Genomic DNA, 22,300 nt, shown 5'->3' with positions numbered 1-22,300 from the left:
CACTATCTTCCATATTCCTACTAGGATGGCCCATTAAACCCCACTTAAAACATCCCATGGCTTTCCAAATCCAAAGTCCCAAAATTCACATTCTTCCAAACAAAAGCATGGTCAGACCTATCACAGCAGTACCCCAGTCTCTGGTACCAACTTCTTCTTCTTCTTCTTTTTTTTTTTTTTTTTTAAGGTTTGAAACTGGGAATCTTTTTGTTTTGTTTTGTTTTGTTTTGGTTTGTTTTGGTTTGGTTTTGGTTCTGGTTTTTTGAGACAGGGTTTCTCTGTGTAGCCCTGGCTGTCCTGGAACTCACTCTGTAGACCAGGCTGGCCTCGAACTCAGAAATCCACCTGCCTCTGCCTCCCAAGTGCTGGGATTAAAGGCATTTGTCCTGCCTGGTGGGAATTTTTTTTTTAAATTTATATTTATTTATTTTTTTAAATGTTAATCAAAGGCTTTATAAGTTTGGTAATGCTCAATAACAAGATAACCATACAGTCAGAAGTGTAACCCAATACCCAGCCTACATATACCAACTATACATATACCAACTATCTTTGACTGGCAGAGACAGTCTCCATGCTCCCCACCCCCTCCCTCTCTCCCCACCTCTCTCTCTCTCTCTCTCTCTCTCTCTCTCTCTCTCTCTCTCCTCCTAGCTCCTCCTCTCCTTACTACTCCTCTTCTTCTCCTTACTCCTCCCACCGTACCTCCTCCTACAGATCACCCTTCCTGTTAAGATAAAACTTTTCTCTCAAAATACAATTAGAGCATAACTATAACAATTTACATCAGTAAGATACAAGATAGACCTAATACCCAGTCCATCATTTTGTTGACTAATCAGAACCTCTGTCATCTCTCCTAACTAAAAGACTTAGTTCTGAACCTGGCTTTGTTCTTGGCTTTAGAATGAATGTCAGCTGAAAACCATCCTCTCAAGTCTTTTCTCTCAAAGTAAATAGCTGGGATTGGCTATGAGACTATAAGTCTTCAACCCCGTCAGAAATCCAGAATGACTGAATTAACTGAAATTATGGGAAGCACAAAGCATAGCTTCTAAAACTTAGCCAATTTATAGAGACCTCTGAACACCTGGACAGTCCCAATACTACAAAACGTTGGAGCATCTGATCTTCAGCCTTCTGGCCCAGGATCATCTGACAGACCTAGTGATGCAGAATTATTAAGGGCTGATTACTCTGTCTTGGCAGATATAATCAGTCGACTATTCCGCAAGTGTGTCCTTTTCAGAACAGTAATTTGTAGATGAAAAGAGGCAATTCTTGCCTAGTAGCTGTCTCATCACAACTGGAGTAACTCCAAAGATGCTCAATTTTTTCTTAGAATCCAAGACAGGAAGCTGTCAGGAGCAGATAGGTCTCTAATCAAAATGAATCTTAATGCAGAAATGTTTGTAACGTCAATTCTGTGGACTTCTGATGTTTTGAAAACTTGGTACCAACTTCTTAGTCAGGGTTTTATTGCTGTGAACAGAACAGACACTGTGACCAAGGCAACTCTCATAAGGACAACATTTAATTGGGGCTGGATTACAGGTTCAGAGATTCAGTCCATTATCATCAAGGTGGGAGCATGATGGCATCCAGGCAGGGATGGTGCAGGAGGAGCTGAGAGTTCTACATCTTCATCTGAGGGCTGCTAGCAGAATACTTGCTTCCAGGGAGCTAGGAGGAGGTATTAAAGCCCATGCCCACAGTGACACACCTACTCCAACAGGATCACACCTTCTAATAGTGACACTACCTGGGCAAAGCATATACAAACCATCATAGTATCTAACATAAAAACATGTAGTCAGTGGTTTACAAAAATACAGATTTATTGTGTTTCAACATTCTTGCAACTGTACAGAGACCAAGAGACATAAACGTAGTCTTCATGTTAAATATAAACAAACACCAAAAATATTATAAAAACAAACTGGGAAGGCTTTCAGGAAATCTTTCCAAGCTCCATCCTTATTAAACTGCAATGGTGAGAGGTGGTCTATCTTAACACGGTCATAGTCTGTAGTCGCTGGTTAATGCTACAGCAGCAACAAAGAAAGCAATGTAATGCTCTGATGGCTCAGTTCTGTAATCCCAGCACTTGGGAAGCCGAGGCAGGAGGATTGCTACAAGTCTGAAAGTAGCATAGGCCACACCGTGAGTTCTAAACTGGGATAAGATACAGAATAAGACCCTGACTCAAAAACTAAAATTAAAAAAAAAAAACAAAAACAAACAAAACAACCATGGTTTTGATGTATCCACAAGCTGGCGAGCTGAACAGAGGCCACAGGTGTGCACATGACCTAAGAAACCATCAACCCAAAGACGAACGATTCAGGATGCTTGCTGTCTTCCACGGTGGGAAGGTGTTGTCCTAACCCCCACGAGGACACCCTGCAACAGCAAGGCCTCAGAGGCAGACTGATCGACTCCTCTCAGTTCCCAGCCTTTGTCCTCAGGAAGCACAGAGCACATCTCACCAGTTCCTGACAGGGCAGTCTGATGCAGAGGGACCACTGTTTCTGTGTTCCCTACATTTCAACATGGGCTGAGAGAGCCTCAGAAGGAGGGTGAAGCCTAGCCCTTAAGTCTTCACTCCTCAAATAGGGCTTCACTCCAGCAGTCAGAAACCCAAGGGCAGCCTTTCCCACAGAGCTGGTTTGTACACCACCATCCAGAAGGTGTTCAGAGTCAGTTCCGAGACTCTGCAGCTGTGGGGCTTCGGACTGTGGACATGAGATGTGACTTGTAGGTCTTGCTCAGGCCTGTCATCCAGAACTTCAGCAGCTTAACATTGTCCTCCTCTGATGCGCCCAAGACGCTCAGGAGCTTCTGCGTGTCCTCCTTGGGGCGACTGTCTACCTTGGTGAATTTAAACAGGACTTTCACTTTGCTGCGGAAAACAAAGACGAACACTGAGACCCACAGCTTAATCAAGCTCTCCTCATGCGGCCCAACTTCTAGGCCAGGGCAAGCTCCGCAGGCCCCACTGGAGCTACAGTATGCCAAGCTCACCCCAAGCAAGGCCAGGTCACCACTGTGGCTAAAGAAAATAGCGTGCTGCAGTCTCAGCTACTCAGGAGGCTGAAGCAGGAAGATTCCTTGAACCCAAGGACATTCAAAGCCTGGTTGGCTAAGACCCGGTGGGGTGGGGGGCGGGAAATCCCTCTCGAAAAAGAAGAAATTTATGAAGAAATACTGTTCCTGAGTTTTCACTATTTATCTGAAACCAGGAAGATGCTCAACTAGTTCAATTAATTTGATAAAATATTACCAAGACTCAAGGCACAAGGCAACAAGTGACTTTCCTTTATAAACTTGTAAGGCCGCCTGCCCAGCTGCACCTGACTGAGCCCTTGTCTAGGTCGGCCGGCCACTTAGCACCCTCCAAAACCAAAAGGGAATTAAGGAATAACGAAACAGCTCTTGTTCAGAACCTCTGTCACACACCAGCATCAAATCTCAGGAGCTGCAACCTCTTCTCAGGACGCAGGGTCCAGGGCAGGGGACACTGGGTCACTTCCCACGGCAGCAAACTCCTAAGGAGCAGGGCCGGGGTCTGACCTCTATTCTTAACTCTCACGCTCTCATGGGATCCCGCAGGACACAGCCTGGCCTCTTTTTTGTTTGTTTTATTTTTTTCCAGACAGGGTTTCTCTGGGCAGTCCTGGCTGTCCTGGAACTAACTAACACACTAACACACACACACACTCTCTCTCTTTTTTCTCTCTCTCCCTCTCTGGAGACCAGGCTGGCCTCAAACTCAGATATCCACATGCTTCTGCCTCCTGAGTTCTGGGATTAAAGGTTTGTGTCACTACCACCAGATGCCTGGCCTCTTTTAACATGCAGATTCTACTTTCTGACATGAAAGCCCACTGCCACAGAGCTCCACCCCTTGGCATCCCCACCCTCAACCCCACCCACCCTCTACCTACCCCCCCCCCCACACACACACACAGCTGGAGAAGCTGTCAAGGCAAGGCTGGGGCTTACTTCATCCACTCCTCCTTGAGACAGATGAGGCACTGGTCCACCACATCCACAGACAGGTTCTGGTTGGTCAGAGCTGCTTCAATCTTATTCAGGATAGTGGGCCCAACTGGGGATACAAACACTGGATGAGGCAGAGGCCCTGGTGGCGCCCCTCCCCGCCCTGATGAATGGAGACAGCAGAGGCACCCACCTCTGTCTGCAGCCACAGGGCTACCACTGGTCACCACAAACTCATACTTGCTGAGGGACTGGTCGTCCTCGCATCCAGCAGAGTGGAGGTTTGAGCGAGTAGCTGTGTGTACCTCCACAACAACTACGAATTCTGTAGAAACAAAACACATGCTAGCTTGTAAAGTGTCCCTTGACCTCACTGCAAGCCCCCTCCCCCCCAGGCTTAAACATCAGGGACAGGCCTCCTGTGAGCTAAGGGGCTTAATGCCTTTTTGCACTTACTTCATTAATCGAGTTAAAGGGTAATTCTTGCCTCAGTTAAACTAGAACATAAATTACATATGTAAGCTCATTCTAAGCTGCACTCTGGGAATGGTCTCCCTATTATGCTAGCCTGTAGATCGGTGGTTCTCAACCTGGGGGCTGTGACCCTCTTGGGGTCTCCTAAGACCACTGGAAAACACAGATACTTACATTACAATTCATAATAGTAGCAAAATTACAGTTGTGAAGTAGCAACAAAAGTAATTTAATGGCTGGGGGTCACCACAGCATGAGGAACCGTATTACAGGGTCACAGCATCAGTGAGATTGAGAACCACTGCTGAAGATGCAAACTGCCTTGAGGGTTTGGGGGCCACACAGACACAAAGCTGGTGGTGTGGGAACTTTACAGTCAAACATCTCTGCACAGATTAGTCCTAGTGCAAACAGAGGGCATGGCTCCAGGGGCTCAGGACAACCCCAGGACATCCTAGCTGGAGCTACAGAGTACTGTCTTGCCTTAATATCTGTGACTTGGACCCAGATGCACCCCTGGGCTGGATACAGGAGCCTCTCAGAGCAGCAGGCAGTATGTGTCTCACAGAGGGTACTTACCCGAGGCCAGAACATGAGCAGGGATAGGCACGGGAGGGCTGAGCCCTAGGAAGTTACAGCGATAGGCCTCCTCATACTGGCTGCTGTAAGGGATGATTCGGACACAGCCTACAGGCAGCATGGTCTGTGGACAACAAGGCTGCTCAGAATCCATCCAGCAAAAGTACACCCTCTGCAGCTGGTTCACAGCCTCCCTCCTCAGTGTGTCCATGGTGTCTCAGCCCATATGTAGCCTTCCGCCCAGATGAGCCCAATTCTGTCCTGAGGGGGCAGTCATCGATCAATGCTGACATGTGCGGCCTCTTCCAGGCTCCCTGCCCACTGAGATGCTCGCTGCATGGAGAGGCACTTGTGTGTTCTGGCAGCCAGCAGACATGCTGAGATGCTCATGGTGACACCACCACCCCAACTTGACAACAGCCACGCAGCATCAGCAAGCACAGTTCTTGCCCAGGTAACTTCTCAGAAGAATTTCAGATTGAGGAAGGGGAGACAGTGTAGCTGTCAACAGTGACAATGAAGGCTCCTTCCATGGAAGTACCAATGCCCGCCATCATCACCAGGCAAAGAAAACCAATTCTGAGGCTCTGCACTGGTTGTACCCCTAAATAGTCTGCCCCAAGTCAAACATTAACACACGGGGGAAGGTTCTCACCCGGAGGACTTCAAATGCGGAGTGGACCAGGTTCATATCTCTGCTTTTCCAGATCACCTGATTTCCCATGAGGACATGCCAGGCCAACATACGAAAAGATGGGGCGCCCAAGACCTGAAATACAGCACGTGGTTCTTTAGGCTTTTTATAGGAGCTAAATTCTCTTTCCCGGGATACTGGTGACCTGCTAGAGGCTGACAGGGGCAGGAGAAGTCACCAGATTCCAAAGGTACTACATTTTTAATACACCTCCCCGTACACTAAGAGAAGTATGAAGCAAGCCAGGCGGGCAGTGGTGGCACACACCTTTAATTCCAGCACCAGGGAGGCAGAGGCAGGCAGATCTCCGTGAGTTGGAGGTTAGCCTGGTGTCTAACTTTTGCAGCCTTTGCCCTCTCTAACACGCTGTGAAGCTGCAGAACCTTGAAGCGAATGTCCGGCTCACCACACCTGCCCAAGCCAGCTTCCTCCGATGCTGAGGCCATCACAGGATCAAGCCTGCTTTTTGTTTATGGTATCTTTGTTTTTAATCCAAACAGCCTTCCCCCGCCACACCCCTAACCCCTGCCTGTGTCACTGACAATCAGGAGGTACCTGTTGTTTCTTGAGGCCAAACAGGAGGTTGAAACTAAACAAAACTAAGAGAAACAGAGGCTACAATATGTACTTTACAAAACCCAAAGCTGCAGATGGCAATCCCTGCTACTGTTGACCTCAGAAGAATTCCCAAAGCCAACGCAGCCCCTGGAGAACAAACACCTCCCAAGCTGAAACCCTAGGGCTCAATCCATTTGCCTGGGGATCGAACTTAGGTCTTTATGGTTGCCAGCACCTTTACCCTGGGGGTCATCCCACTAGACTCCCCAGTCTCCAAAACAGAAATAATTCCTAGCTGGTCAAATTAATATTCATTGAAAAATAAATAAATAAGGTGAGAGATACGTCTCAGCCTCTGGCCTCCACGTGTACACTGTGGCATGTGTGCCTCCACACACAGTGATAACCGCAAATAAAATTTAAAAATTCTAGGTTAAAAATAAAAAGAAATCTAGTACAAAAAGTAAACCTGGGGCTGGAGAGATGGCTCAGTGGTTAAGAGCACTGGCTGCTCTTCCAGAAGTCCTAAGTTCAATTCCCAGCAACCACATTCTGTAATGGGATCTGATGCCCTCTTCTGGTGTGTCTGAAAAGAGCTATAGTGTACTCACACACATAAAATAAATTTTAAAAATTGTTAAAAAAGAAAGGAAGGAAGAAAGGAAGAAAGAAAGGAAAAAAGGAAGGAAGAAAGAAAGAAAAAGGGCTGGAGAGATGGCTCAGTGCCATCTGATGCCCTCTTCTGGCACACAGGTATACATGCAGGTAGAATGCTGTAAACATAATAAATAAATAAATAAATAAATAAATAAATAAATAAATAAAATAAAGAAGCAGATACTTATCTGCTTAAAAAAAAAAAAAAAAGTCGGGTGGTTGGTGGCGCACGCCTTTAATCCCAGCACTTGGGAGGCACAGGCAGGCGGATTTCTGAGTTCGAGAGTTCAAGGCTAGCCTGGTCTACAGAGTGAGTTTAAAAAAAAAAAAAATTAGTAAACCTGGCGTGCTCGCACATGCCTATACTCCCGCACTTGGTAAGCTATATAGTGAGGTCAAAGGCCACCTTGGATACATGAGACCCTATCCCAAAGAGAGACAACAGTGTAAAGAGGAGACAGTGTGCCTTCACCTGGAGCAGCCCTTGCTTCTCATCTGATCCAACAAAGCACGTTCAATCTCATGAGACTTGTTCTATCTCTGCGAGGCTTGTGGACATACCTCCTGCCTCCTGCTGCCTGCTCACTCTGTGACGCTAAGTAATATTCCACCATCTACACACATCAATAACAGCTAAGGTTGGCATGTAGATTATGCCCAATTTATTACAGGATTGACCATTACTTTAAGGTCTAGCCTGCACACAACACAGGTAATAGTGCTTTTTCGACACCTTCAGGAGGTTCCAGGCTGACAAGGTTAGAGAACCTCAGGAAACCTTATAGACAAACAGATGCTGGGCTGGACAGACAGCTTATCTTCAAAGTACGAGGATTTGTGTTTATACTCCAGTGCTCAAATTTAAGAAGGCAGGCAAAGCATGGTGGCACACACTTGTCATCCTACAGCCACAAGGGGTTGGGAGGCAGATCCCTGGGGCACACAAGTCAGCCAAATAGCATACTGGACAAATCCCACACCAGTGAGATCTCAAAATAGTGAGATACTGTCTCAAAATACAGTATCAATAGCACCCAGAAGGATGACACTCTGATCTGTCTCTACATACACGTACATACACAAACATGTACAAATGCACACACGCATGTGAAACAAACCAACAAACAAACCAGATGCCTAGTCTGTCACTAAAAGAACGCTGCTCCTGCTAAGACAGGCTGATATCCTCTGTGCCCTCAGCCATATACCCACTCAGAAGTTCCCAGTGTGTCCCCTGCTCATAGATGTGGAAGAAGATCAGACAAGGAAGACTGGTACCGTGCAGAGTAGCCTGGGCTGTTCTCAGTTTGGACCACGCCCCTTCTGCTTACCTGTCTCATGTGTCGAAGGGACTTGAAGACGGAAAGCTTTGGGGGTTGCCAGCTCCCACAGGCTGAGAGAAAGGAAGAGTCTGTTGGGCAACTCGTCAGGTCTCGCCCTTCAGCACCCTCTGGCGTAACAGGGGCTTTCTCCTCCTCTTCAGCCTCGGAATTATCCCAACTTTCTGATTCTTCCTCTAAGTCTACAGGACAGACATGGAGTGAGCGTCCCCTTAGATGCTACAGTTTGGTTCTGTGGTTATTTCTGCCTCTGGGTACCTACAGCTATACTACCAATTCCTATCGCATCCCAGAGAGGTCCAATGACTATGTGCTACTGACTGGGCATCTGGGGTGAACGGAGGAAGACTTGGGCAGAAGAGACATCTTAGAAGCTCGACAATGCAGAGTGACAGCATGAGCTTGTCAGCACTGCTCGGCCAGGGGCCGGCCTTGTGCTCCACACACCACGTCACCCCATCTCCCTCTACCTGACAAGACACACGTTTTACTTCCATTAGTCCTCATGGCAGAGCTTCACAATAACATCTTTGCTGCAGGTCACAATGAGAACCAGACAGCAGAGGCAGGGTTTGAAGCCAGTTCTACCCGACTTGAAAGCACACCTGAGCCCACACTCAGATCCTGCATGACACAAACCTGTCTCAATATACGACCCCTGTCTGCCTGCACATCTCACAACCCACCACGACATGACTCTGAGCGTCTGCAGAACCTTCGTGTTTGTGAGCCGCACTATACTCAAACATTCGAAGACTGGACCAGTCATGGGTCTCTATGGATCGGATGATCCATGGGGATAGGAAAGCAACTCTAAGGTTGACTTGACACACTTCTGAGTGTGTCTGGCTCTTGACACCTCACTCCCAGGTCTCTTCATTTTTGAGTACTTGTCAGAGCACAAACATGTGCAGAGTGAGTGCCGACTAGTGACAACCTGGAAAGAACTCCAGCTGCTTACAGTGGAGGAGCAGGCAGCACCGTTAATAACAAACTATGCACCATGTACTGTAAGTGACTGCTGCTTTTCCACCTCTCAGCTGTTGGGGAGGGGAGAAGGGCGAATGGGGCAGGCTGGTGAACTTCAGAACTCTGAACTCAAAACAGTCGCTATGGAAGTCGAGTCAGACCTGAGGGTTACAATCCTGCATTGGGGCCATCCTAGGAAATCAGCCGCACAGGAGTCTAAACCCAGGGTGCAGAGATTAAATCATGGATATAGGGATGTTGTATAGTGATTTCCTCTGAATTGAAACATTCCCTCCAAGGTGAGTCTCATGAGATACAAGTCTCAGGAAGTTCCTGAAACTAACAAGATTCAGAAGGCTTCCCTTCAAGGTTACAGAAGCAAAAAACAATTGCTGAGGAGGAGAGCAGCTGAGGTACCTAGAGAAAACTCTGGCAAGCAAAGCTGCCTGGAGACTGCCCAGGGCAGCTGCCTGCAGGGGACTCTCTAGGGATCCCCAACCTACTTGGGAATAGGCACCATCAAGGAAGACAAGTCAGAATCCTAATATTGTCATCAAGATCATGGGAGTGGTTGTCACAAAGGCTCATTATGCTCATTCACATCCAGACTCCCTCGTACCAGTCCCACTCACCAGCAGCCACAAGCCAGGGGTGCTGCCGCCACTACAGATGGCCCAGCAGAGATAAACAGACTTACCAGCAAGCTTCTCCATCTGCACCAGGGTGTCCTCTGTGGGTGCACCCTCTAAGAGCTTTTCTGTCAGCCGGCTACCACATGCCTTCAGGAGCCTAGAGAATAAATACAATGCTAGTCATGACATATCCTGCCAATCAGAGAATTGAACCTGAGGCTTAGTAAGCATTGGTTCAACACCCAGCTCACAGAAAAGGCCTACACAAGCATACTCCAGGACCGCCTCCCAACCTCCCCCCACCCCTTGCTGGGAAACATTCCATAAGACATGAGTTTGGTCAACTCCATTAAAGGAGATGAGAAAAATGGAGTATGGGAGGTTTGAAGGAACTATTGTTTTTAACTCCAATTCAGAAGTCACTTTTAAGACAAAAGGGAACCCTGAACCTAAGTAGCACATCAGACAACTCTTTAGTTCTGCTATGTGAGGTAATATCCTCATCTATATAATAAGTGTAAAGACACAACCAAAAATATTCTAGACCATTCTCCAAGGAAAAAATTACAAATGACCAACTAGTATGTGAAAAGGTATTCAATATCCTTAACTATCAGGGAAACACAAATTCAAACTACCTTGACATTCCATTTCACAACAGAATGCCTATCACCAGGAAAACAAAGGGCAGAGGCTAAAGAGACAGCTCAGCAGTTAACAGCATTTGCTGTTCTTACAGAGGACCCAGGGTCAGTTCCCAGCACCCACTCAGCGGTTCACAACCATCTGTAACTGAAGTTCTACAGGATCCAACTCTTTTTTCCTGTCTTAGTGGAGAGGTTCCTCCAAATCCATACCATTCCCGGGCATTACCTGATGGACTCCAAACCACCACGGCAGAGATCCTTAAACACTCCTGTTTACTGCTGCTCTACTCACACTGGCCAAGGAACAGACCCAGCCTAGATGCCCATTGACTGACAAATGTGGTCCCGATAAAACAGCACTCTAGAAAGAGCAGTACATCCCTGCCATGCTCAGGGCTAGTGCTCTGCAGGTCCTGTGTGCCTAGACTACTCGGTTTGAGGAACAGGAGCTCCCTGTTCATAAAACACCCACACACCAGACCTTTATTCCAGATACCAGCTGACGGCTCTCCACCAGGAAAAACTCCCAGACCTGAGCTCAAAGCACCAGCTACTGGCTTGGGAGAGCCCTGAGCCAGAAACCTTTTGTCATCTTCAGAGAGGAGACTCAGTGGTCTTCACACAAAAATGTTCGTTGTGTAAGTGCAAAATGAGTTCTACATCCAAGTGTTTCCATCCAGTGGGGAGACAGACGAGAGAATTCTCTGGGTTGGAGCAGACCCACAGAGGCACTCGGGTCAGCCCCACTGGGAGACAGATGGGTGACTTTGGGTTGTTCTAATGGCTTGCAGGGTGCCAGGACCCAGGATTCATTACCAGGCAAAGGAAGTGTGCAGACACGCCCACAAGTTGTCATCACTGGTCAAGGAGGTCAGGGAGCGGGCAGCGTTGCCATTCCTCTGGTGCAGGAAGGGCGTGAAGGCAGTGTTCATCCTCTGGGCACGCTGTGGACATCCAAACTGCTCTGCCTCAAACACCTGAATACAGAGGGTGGAGAAGAGGGCCTCTTCAGGGATGGCTATCACCGAGCCTTTCAGTTACCTCCCCGTCTTTCCAGATTCTCCCACTCTGTTCTCTTGACTCAGAACACAATCTATGCTAGCAGTCTGCTTCTGCTAACCCAGAGGGTTCTGGGTATTCCTCTCTGCCCCTATGTGGCTCCCTTGGCCAGCCTCCCCCTGACAGGCTTATTCCACACACCCAGCAGGTGATGGTCACATGCCTAACTGCTTATAGGAGAATCCTATGTCTTCCAGCCACATTCTAACATGGTCCGGCTGCTCCACCTATCAGGATGAAGAATGAACAGCCTCCTCCTCTACTCCCCAAGGACAGAGCATGGACAAGGAACAGGCCACTGAATCTAAGAGTCTGTGACCAAAGCATGGCCAGGTCTGCCTGCATGCCATTCTGCAGCTGGAGGAGGTGCCCAAGGTGGGGGTCTAGACAAGACTAGAAGACAGTCTGGGTCCTCAAGGGTATAGGAAGTAAAGATACCAGGCAAGAAATCAGAGGTTGAACATCATTTAGGACAACTGGGTGGCTGGGTGGGATGCTTGCCTTTAATCCCAGCACTCGGGAGGCAAAGGCAGGTGGGTCTCTGAATTCAAGGGCAGCCTGGTCTACAGACTGAGTTTCAGGACAGCCAGGACTACACAGGGAAACCCTGTCTCAAAAAAGCAAAACAAAACAAAAACAAAAACAAAAATCCAAGACAACAGGCTGAAGGAGCGCCAGAGTAGTGGGTAAGCTGAAACCAGGAGTTGGTTACAGGCTGGTCGGGAGGGTCACCCATCCCCACCACTAAGGCCAAGACTACAACTCAGGCCCACAGCAGAGGCAGAGCCAAGATGCCCACTGCTGGGCACTCAACATCCACGCCAACAGCCCAGAGCCCCCCGCTTCGAGCATCACCTTGAGGGCCTTGCCCTGGAGCTCACTGATGATGGCGCGGATCTTCCCCAGTAGGAAGGGCCACGAGTTGATGAGGTAGATTCGATCCATCATGATGGCAATGATGCTGTACCAGCGCTGGAAGCCTCTGGCCAGGCTGTCTTTGATGAAGAAGGTGTGGCTGAATACAAAGCCATGTTGCTCATCACCAAAGAAGATGGGGCCTTCACGACCAGGGCATACCTTGGAGAGAGCCACAGAAACTTTAGGGAAAGTCCTGCCTTTTACCTCAAGCCTCTTGGGCCCCTTTTCCTGGTTTGGTGGTGCTAGGGTTAGGACTCAGGGCCTGGACAGAGCAGGCCAGTGTCCTATCACTGAGCTGCAACAAATGTTCCAACTTGCTTTTGCTGGATAGACTGGAGTGCCAGCAGATGTGATGGCAACTACTGGGCCTGTAGAGTAAAACAGCACGCTCTTAAATTCTGGGGCCCCTCGCACACCCCATTTTTAGAGAGCCCTCTGGTCTTTCCCTCTTGATAAATTGGCTGAAGGTGTGGCTACTGTGCACAGGACATGTGGCTGCTGCCGAGGATACAGCAGGAGAGAGAAAGAGCAACACTAAGAACAAGCAACAACATGGGGGCCAGGGATCCGAGAAGGTGGAGGCCGGGGCAGTGAAGCACGGAAGCTGGACCATAGGTGCCTGTGTGACAGATCAAACCTGAGAGCTGAGTCAGGCCCCACAGCAGGAGTTCAGGAGCAAAACATTCTTTGTTTTTAACCCTTTATTTTTACTCTCAGCTTATGAGTGTTTGCTGGCATGTACGTCTGTGTTCCACATGTGTGCAGTGGCCGTGGAGGCCAGAAGGTGTCAAATCCCCTGGGAACTGGAGCTATAGACAGTTCTGAGCCAACATGTAGTTGCTGGGATTGAACTCGAGTCCTCTCAAGAGCAACAAGTGCTCTTAACCACTGAGCCAGCCCTGCAGCCCGATGCATTCTTCAGAAGGTTCTAAGCATTCCATCATGGTGACTCGGCCGTTGATCCTATGTAAAGGTGACACTTCATGCAGCAAACTCCACAGCCTAGAACTGTGGTATCTTAGAAACACGCTCATCAAGAATGCACGAGAAAAACCCAGTCTGTTGTTCAAACAAAGACTTACTCTTCAAGCTCTAAAAACTGCAGCCATGCTCACACAGCCCTGAGGAGCGAGCCCCTAGTGGTCTATGAACAGCAATGAACCTATATTCCCACGCGTTTCCCACAGACAGTCTGACGCTGGCCTTACCTCACAGCTCAGGCTCCGGACACAGGCCTGGCGGACAATGCTGAAGAGCTGCGGGTGGTTGGGGTGCTGGTGACTGACGTACTTAATGGAGGTCTCTTTATCATGACTGATATAACCTGGGTGCCCTACAGCAAGTGACCGGCAGCCCTGCACACAAAGGAGGACAAGAAATCTCTTGGCAAGAAGCAGGCAACACATCTACATACAGAAAACACGATTCCTTTTTAAATTTTTTAAAAATAATTTTCTGGCTGGGCAGTGGTGGTGCACACCTTTAATCCCAGCACTAGGGAGGCAGAGGCAGGTGGATCTCTGTGAGTTTGAGGCCAGCCTGGTCTATAGAGTTCCAGGACAGCTGAGGCTACTTAAAAAACCTCGGTCTTGAAAAAAACGCAAAAAAACAAAAACAAAATGAAAGCTAACAAAAAGAGAGAAAGAAAGAAAGAAACAAACAAACTTGCTTTTTCCCTATTTTTAACTGCTGTTGGAGAAAGCACTCTCTCTAGTTGCTAGAACTTCATTTAAGTATATATATGTGTGTGGGTTTTTTTGTTTGTTTGTTTGTTTGTTTTTCAAGACGGGTTCTCTGTGTATCCCTGACTGTCCTGGAACTCTCTCTGAAGACTAGACTGACCGCTGCCCTGACTAGGTTAAAATGGCTCATGCTGGGGTGCTTAGAAAAATGCCCTCAGGACCTTTGGGGTCCCCCATGCTCCCACTACAACCCACCACTCACAGATAGACTAAAACCAGCTCATGGTCCCAAAGGACACTTGCCTCACACATGTCTGATTTCTTGGGCCCAGGGCTGCTGGACTCAGTGCTGGCACCCTCGGCTGGGCTGTGGGCACGGACCCGGCTGCTCATCTGGATGCCGCCCTCCTCTTCCTCAGCCTGCTCAACCTGGCCAGGACTGTCCCCACTTCCGGCACCCTGGGGCAGAGGAGCGTGTAGAACTTCAGTGCAGAAGAGCGTGCGGGGGCCATGGAGCTCGCAGAAGTGGCAGAGAGCGACGATGGCATTCATGGTGCTGGAGAATGGCGGAGGCCTGTAGGGAAGAGATGGTATCTGTAGGCCCGCTTCGTCCGTGCTATAAAGTCATGCACGGCCTCTGATATGCGGTGAGGAGCTTCTGCCTGGCAGAGGGATGCCCCCACCTGCCAGCACTGCTGGGTACCCACTGTGTAACAGTTGCTACATCAAGGGCAGGAAAGACACAGGGGTGGGGGGCAGACGGACCAATAGATGGATAGATGGGACAGGCATCAAGGAGGGTCAACCTTCATTATCTCCCACACCTGCGAGCTGGGATACTTGGGGTGGGGGTGGGGGGGAACGGGACTCATCTACAGAGATAAACATCTCCTTTCTGCATGGGGAGACTCAGAACACAGCACTGCAGCACATATAGAGGACTCTGAGAGGAGGTAGGACAGAGGAGGGGTTGGCCACACAGGTCCCAGTGGAGCCGAATGGAGCAGAGCTCCCAGGGCAAGCAGGTGAGCGGGGCCTGAGTGAGTTCAGAGATGGACAGGCCGGAGGGCAGAGGCTGATCTCATGAACAATTTGGCCACAGCCAAGCCCATTTGTTTTAGAAATGGCAAGGTGGCCAGGGTTCTGATGAAGGCAAGCAAGCTCTGAAGGGTCGTGTTGAGAAGCAGAGGGTGCCAGATGACAGTCCCACTGCCCATTGAAGAATCATGGGGCACTGGGGGGTGATGGTGATAGGTGGGGAGGCCAAACAGTCCCAGAGTTCCCAAATGAGTCGGCAAACTCAACTAGCGGGAGGAGAGAATGTGGATCGTGAAGATGGAGATGGGGGAAACAAAGGAGGGGCGGGGCGGGGTGGGGCAGGGTGGATGCTGGGGTGGGGAAGCCAGGGCCTCAGACAGGAACCATGTGGCTTCCACAGATCACAGGGCCCTCCAGAGCAGAGCTACCTAAGAGCTACCTAAGCCATCCTGCTGGACCATGGAGCGCTTTAGTAAGGGGAAAACGGGTGTCACTCAGCCTTGAGAGTTAGGCAATCCTACAGCCTGCTGTATCTCTCTAACAGAATGAAGCCAGGCACAAGCAGGACAAGCACTGGCTAACCCACTGGAGTGATCTGGGGGAGCTGAACCTGACCCCATCGAGGTGATCAGAGTTTGATGGAGACAGCTGGGAAGACACCGGAGCTGAGGTGGAGGGTGAGGGACGTGGGAGTTCCCAACACCACTGAGCTTCCACACGCATAGAGAGGTAAATGCTACATCATATGAGTTTTATCACAATGTTTTAAAAAGGCATAGGCAGGCATGGTGGCACATCCGTGATCCCAGCACACCACAGAGGAAGTTGCCAGTGTAGTCTACAAAGCCAGTTCTGGGCTAGCCAGAGTAAGACCCTATCTAAAACAAAAACCAAACAAAACCACCCAAAACTGACCACCTGAAGAGTCACGGGAAGGTCACTCACTGGCATGTGATTTCTAGAGGAGAAAGGAAAGAGTGGGGACTAGTGCTCCAGTGGGGAAGGGTCAGGGATCAACATGAAAGGGCTGTGGTGTCTGGGAAGTCCACCTGACAAACTTGGAGCCTCTGTAGAGAGGTGGAGGCCAGGAGGTAATTCACTCCTTCTGTCGGGGGGTAGAGGGGGGCAGCTGTGGCAGGGTTGGGTAGCTGAGGGTCATTTGTTCCCTGCTTTACAGCTAACCAGAAAAGGTGTTAAAGATCAGAATATCCTAGGGGTCCTGACAGCAGAAGAGACCACAGCAACAAAGGCAGAGGCAGGGACAGCCATAGCCAGCATACCTCACCCACGGACACTGGTAGACCATACTGGCTGGCTGGAGAAATGTCTGGAATGGAGGGTTAGAGTGACCCTGTATTCGTCACACCCGTCATATCCGCAGTCACATGTGACAACTCAAGATTTAAAGAAAACAAAACAAACAACAACCACAAAAACACCTGCTCCTGAGGAGAATCCTACTCAAGGCAATGTGCAACTATTTAAGTCTCTGAATAGAGGCAAGAGGACACTTTCTTCCTAGGTCCTTGTCCCCGGGAGAGCTAGGTATGAATACAACCAAGATGTGGCCCATCAGACAAGGGCAAAGTTGGAGCTCACCATGCACCACACAAGTAGCTAGTGACAGATGGCTGTGCCCTGGTCGCCTCTAGCTGCCTCCTTTGAATGGCACTCCCGTCGGCAGCTGTCTCTCTAGCGTTTCTGCAGTCAACTCCCTGAGCTGATAGGCCACCAAGCACCAGTCCTCCTCGGCTGGAATAGGACTGCCAGCAGGAGCCATAAACAACTGATAAGGCAGGAGACTGAGAACTTGGGGATACACTTACCCGTGGGGATTCTGACTGCAGCATGAGACAGAAGACGATGCTGCAGACCTTTGTCCAGCTCATTCTTTCTGAGTACTCGGCCTCATGTGCCTGTCCTTACAAACTAGCTCACGCAGACTGACAACCTTCGTCCTACCGGCTCTTGCTCTGTCACTTGTCCTAGGCTTTAGGACCTACATTGTGTGTGTTTTCCCTTCACAAACGCTAAGCCCCTCTTGGTGGAGATTTTGTCTAGTTAAATACAACCCCTTCTGTGTCCATTGAAGCTCCCAACACACAGAAAGCACTAAATGACTTTCCCACAGAGATGACCATTGTAATCAGAGAAACTGCAGGTATTCAAGGAGGCTCAGATATGACCACAATCAAAACAGAGCCTACAAACTGAAGGGCCCAGAGGAGGTTCAAAGGGCTCACTACAGCAAAGTCAAGGGTCACTATGGTTTAAGGATCCATCGCAGCTGGTCATGGTGACACACATCTGGAATGAAGAAGATGCCAGCAGGAGAATCAGCCAGCTTTAGCTACATGGAATGTTCCAGGCCAGCCGGGGCTACCTCAGAAACATGAAGACACTGTCTCAAACAGAAAAAGAGTCCACTGTGGAGGAAGAGATGAAGCAACCAACAACAGGATAAAGAGGCTGGGGAAATAAGGAAGTCAGGACCCAAGACTGAAGCATGCATCCTGGGAAAGGGGCCACGTTCACTTTGGAGGGACACAAGGAGGAGAAATAAGCACCCTTCCAGCAAAGCACACACGTGAAAGCAGCCCTTGGCTGGATTTCACCGATGTGTGGAGCTCAGTACCAACCTTCCGCTTAACAGATCACAACTGCACCATCCTGCCTACATCAGAACATGTACAAGGCTGGCCGGATGAGTCAGGTATTCGAACTGCACTCGAATTCAAAGACTTGAGGTTGTCTAGAGAAAAAAGAAAGAAAGAAAAAAATCAGACCCAATTCTGAGAGCTTAAGTTTTTGTAGCATGGACAAACATCTGAGGCAACTCAAATCAGGGCAATCAGGAGGAGCTGAAGATTTGTCTGCTGTCGTGCTTTGGATCTCAAAAAAAAAAAAAAAATGTTAGCCAGGTGTGGCAGCACATACCTCCTTTGATCCCAGCACTTGGGAGGCAGAGGCAGGGAATCTCTGTGAGTTCGGGGCCAGCCTGGTCTACAGAGTGAGTTCCAGGACAGCCAGGGCTATACAGAGAAACCCTGTCTCAAAACATAAGGATGAACAAAAAACTGTTGGTTAGTATGTGTGTGGTGAAGAGGTAGGAGGAAGAGAGACAGAAATGCACACATATGCATGCTAGGGCATGCGTGTGAAAGTCAGAGGTCAGCCTGCAGGTTACACTTGCCTTTCACCTTGCTCCAGGTCTTCTTTCTGCCACACGGTGTACTCAGACTAACCGGCACAAGAGCCACCTATAGCTGACAGCCTGAGTCCCAGGTCTAAATAGTGGTTTCCACTATTTAGACCAGGTTAGCCTTGAATTCACAGAGATCTGCCTGTCTCTGCCTCCCCTCACTATGGGAGTGCTGGGTCTTTACCCGGGTTCCAGGGCTGGGACTCGGGCTGTCAGGTTTGTGTAGCAAGCACTTTTGCTAGCTGGGCCATCCCATTGGCCATGCTTTGGATTGTATGTATCGTTCCCCCTCCCCCCGCCAAGGGAAATCATGTATGTATTCAAGGCTTGATTCCCAGCTGATGGTGCTGTTAGGGGTAATGGTGCCTTTTAAAGATGAATGGAAAGAAGTCAGGTTGCTGTGTTGTGCCCTTGAAGGGATCACTGGTACCCCTCACCCTATCACGCCACCACAGGCTCTCGAAAGAAAACCACGAAGCAAAATCAGTTCCTCTTCCTTTTAAGTGGATCACCTCAGGTTGCTGTTTTGTTGTGGTGGTTTGGTTTTTCACGACAGAAAGGTAACACACTCGGGTCCTGACTGGTGTGGGGTCTCCATCCCCCATCCAACAGCGGCCGAGTTGAGAGCATAGCTAAAGCTTCAGGACCTCACTACACAGCCTTGGCTGGCCTGGAACTCACTATTTAGACCAGTTTAGCCTTGAATTCACAGAGATCTGCCTGCCTCTGCTTCGTGGGTATTGAGGTTAAAGGCGTGCACCATCATGCCCAGCTTCAAAAATAAATTTAAAAAAATGTTTTTGAACACTTCATTTATTATTTTTTGCCTGCATGAATGCCTGCGTACCAGGTACATGCATTTGCCACGGAGGCTATAAGAAGGCATCAGATCTCCTGAGACTGGAGACAGGTGGTGGTTGTGAGCATCCGTATGGGTGCTGGGAATCGAAACAGGGTCCTCTGGAAGAGCAGCCAGTGCTTGTAACCACTGAGTCATCTCTCCTGGCCCCAAACATTTTTTAAAATGCGAAATTTCCATCTTTCCAACAGCTGGCTATACGGAGACTGTTTTGGTAGCGCACACACCACTCCAGCGTAACCCCTCAGACCACACCCCTTGAGTCTCTCTTCCAGTTTTTCAACTGTCATAAAGCATCAGGATCACACAGGATGTGCCTAATATTAGTTCTGATAAAAAGCATTTGTCCAACAAGAGTTTTGAATATTCACAGTACTCATCCCTCAGCCCAGGCAGTCACTGGAAGACAGTAATAGAACCCTAGATGACACACAGTTCCAGAGCCACAGAGAAACCTACTACCTGAGTTTCTAACCCTTAACAGCCGGTGACACCAACAGTCACTTACCCTCTGGAAATCCTCCTGGGCACTGAGGAACAGGCCTCTCACACTGTACTGTATACGGACAGAAGAGCCCAGTTCTTCAGTTATCTCCAATGTCTACCACACTCTTACTGAGCTGCCTTCTGTGAATATGCCTAACCCCCGTTCCTAGTAACGTCTCCAAGCCGAAGACAGCCTCCTCACCATCATACTTGCATGCTTTGTGCGCCAGGCTGAGCATGTACACGGCTTGCTCACACTGTCTAAACCACAGGCCTGGCAAACGAGACCCACACCATCCTTCCTGGGTGTGCCCTGGTTTTACCTCATCTCTACTTCTCATCTTCTCACAGCACCGGGCGACTCAGAGTGCCTTCCTTGCAGACAGGCAAACAGGGGTTACAAGGTTCTCCACCGAGGTCAGCAGGAGCTGTAACTGTCTCCCACCGGAAACTCATTGCTCCCCGCTGCCACACTCACTAGTACAGACTGGCTAAGAAATTCAGCAGGGAACCTTATCCAACTTTGAACCACTCCCCACTGTACTACTGCCAACTTCAGCAGGACTTCCTTTAGAGATCGCCCAGTCACTTGACACTAGCAGGAGCAAACAGTGTCACGTGCCATGACCTCTCTACTGCTTAATGACAATTATGATAACCCTGCACTGCCAGTAGTACTCTGGCTGTAGCCTTTCTCTCTGCCGGGCACCATGGGTGGTGCCAGGCTTCCCCACCCCCACCCCCGAAAAACGGAAAGTCACCCTATACTAGCAGTAAGTCCTCCTAGCCCCCTACTGTCCTGGGCTACTTGTGACCAGAAATACTATGATCCACTAGCTAATCCCAGGATTAAACATTTCTTCCAGCGCATGAGGACGAGTTATCTTGGTAGAATGGAGAGAAATGAGGTGTCCTGCCTGCTCTATCCTCTGATGGCCATCCTGCTAGAAAACGGAGGTGGACTGGCAGGACGCGGTCCCCAGCAGTGTTCAAGCTAAAGCAATTACCCCGACGGGGGTTGGGGGGGTTGGAACCTGTCACCTCCCTCTCCCTGGTGTTTACCATCCCCGCTTTCCATTCAGCCCTATGGCCCAACACCAACCCAGCTGGGGCGCTCGCCGCCGTCTCCCGGATGCTGAGCCGGAACCCGCTCGCCACTGTCCCAAGGCTGTCGCCACCGCTCAGCCCCTCGCCAAGTGCTAGTCCGTTCCGCAGGCCCTTGCACCGAACCTAGCGCGTGACCCAGCCGGACCCAACCATCCGCAGGCCAGCGGAGGGTAGTCAACACCACCGATTAGCCCGAGCAAGCGGCGCCGCGTCCCCAACAGGCGACTAGGATGTGCCGAGCCTCGCTGTGCCACGTTAGCGCCTCCAGGCCAAGAATCCGAGCCCCTGGGCCACACGCGCCCCTCCGCACCGCTTGTCGTCCCGCGGAGAAGCGTAGATGGTTCCGGCCGCCGAGAGAAGCCATTCTGCAGGGGTGACATCAAAACTAACATTTCAAAAGAGTCAGAGAGAATTAGTCAGCCCATGCCCTCGTCCCTACAGAAGAGGAAAGATACATGGAAAATTTCCTCTGGGCTCTCTGAGTTCTTGTGGCTCCACTCCCTGCCTGTTAAGTTGCCGATCAGAGACACCGTCTCCCCTTCGTGAGAAGTGGAAGGTGCGGATAGGTCCTGGGAAGGAGGAGCGGGTACTGAGCGAAGTAGGACCGCGCTTGTGCGCGGCTCAGTCTTGCCCTGAGCCAGATCTACGTTTGCAAACCAGCTTTCAAAACAGTTCGTGGGTTGTGGGTTTGTTTTCTCCAGGCCCTGGGTTCGATTCCCAGCTTAGGGGTGAGGGATGAAATACTGTCTAACTACCTAAAAATGAATTTTAAAGCTATTAGTGCATACCATGGACCCTTGAAGCCATGGGACTAGGGCTCTGGGTTTGACCCTGTAACTAATGCAGCCAGCTGTACGCAGCAGCCAGCCTCTGCGGTGCACACTATGCTGGCAGTCCAGGAGGATGCCCAGAATGTGGTTATCAGGAAGTGGAGGAGCTTCAGATGAATAGAAGTAGTTGTCTGTTTGTTTCTCAAATCACAGGGATCTGAATTCTTTCTCTATATTTCAGCTTTCATGTTTTGTTGGAGAGGGACCGGGAGAAAAAAAAAAGTGAAAACAAATTTGCAAACTTGTGTTCTGTACCTTTGTTTACTGCCTGGTAAGGCTTGAGGAGTGTGGATGTTAGATATTGTCTTTTGTGTGTTTATTTTTACCAATCCGATTATTCCTGACACTGTGAGTCAGCAATGGAGACCATCTCCTGTCTTCAACATGATTCTTCCCCACCCTCCTCCAAGAATAGAGTAAACACACAGCAGAATAAAAAAGCAGATATGTGTCAACTAGGCGTTAACAAACAGGATAAAGTAGCTCTAAACAGACTGCCACTCAGGATATAAGTCAAACTGGTTGGAACTCCCCATAGCAGTGGGATGTTATGAAGAACCAGGTCAA

At 49.4% G+C, this 22,300-nt stretch overlaps 1 protein-coding gene across 2 annotated transcripts; it reads right to left on the bottom strand.

Moving 5' to 3' along the window:
• Positions 1-1,817: 1,817 nt before the first annotated feature.
• Flcn (folliculin) lies at positions 1,818-21,236 on the bottom strand. 2 transcript variants are annotated; one of them, XM_028776590.1, is made up of 13 exons: positions 20,859-21,236; positions 17,889-18,001; positions 14,515-14,785; positions 13,738-13,884; positions 12,467-12,688; positions 11,369-11,529; positions 9,971-10,062; positions 8,296-8,486; positions 5,711-5,824; positions 5,056-5,179; positions 4,196-4,327; positions 4,006-4,111; positions 1,818-2,902 (listed from the first exon to the last, which is right to left on the bottom strand). In XM_028776590.1, exons 3-13 carry the CDS (start codon positions 14,761-14,763, stop codon positions 2,701-2,703), a joined length of 1,740 nt encoding a protein of 579 aa, XP_028632423.1. In that variant the 5' UTR covers positions 14,764-14,785; positions 17,889-18,001; positions 20,859-21,236; the 3' UTR covers positions 1,818-2,700. The 2 variants fall into 2 exon arrangements, with proteins under 2 accessions (XP_028632423.1, XP_028632422.1); XM_028776589.1 differs by having other exon boundaries at positions 20,899-21,236.
• Positions 21,237-22,300: the final 1,064 nt, after the last annotated feature.

This window comes from Grammomys surdaster, unplaced genomic scaffold, assembly GCF_004785775.1.
Source record: "Grammomys surdaster isolate TR1022 unplaced genomic scaffold, NIH_TR_1.0 270, whole genome shotgun sequence".
Classification (NCBI taxonomy): Eukaryota; Metazoa; Chordata; class Mammalia; order Rodentia; family Muridae; genus Grammomys; species Grammomys surdaster.
Note: the sequence above shows the minus strand (reverse complement) of the source record. Positions and strands in the feature narration are given on the sequence as shown.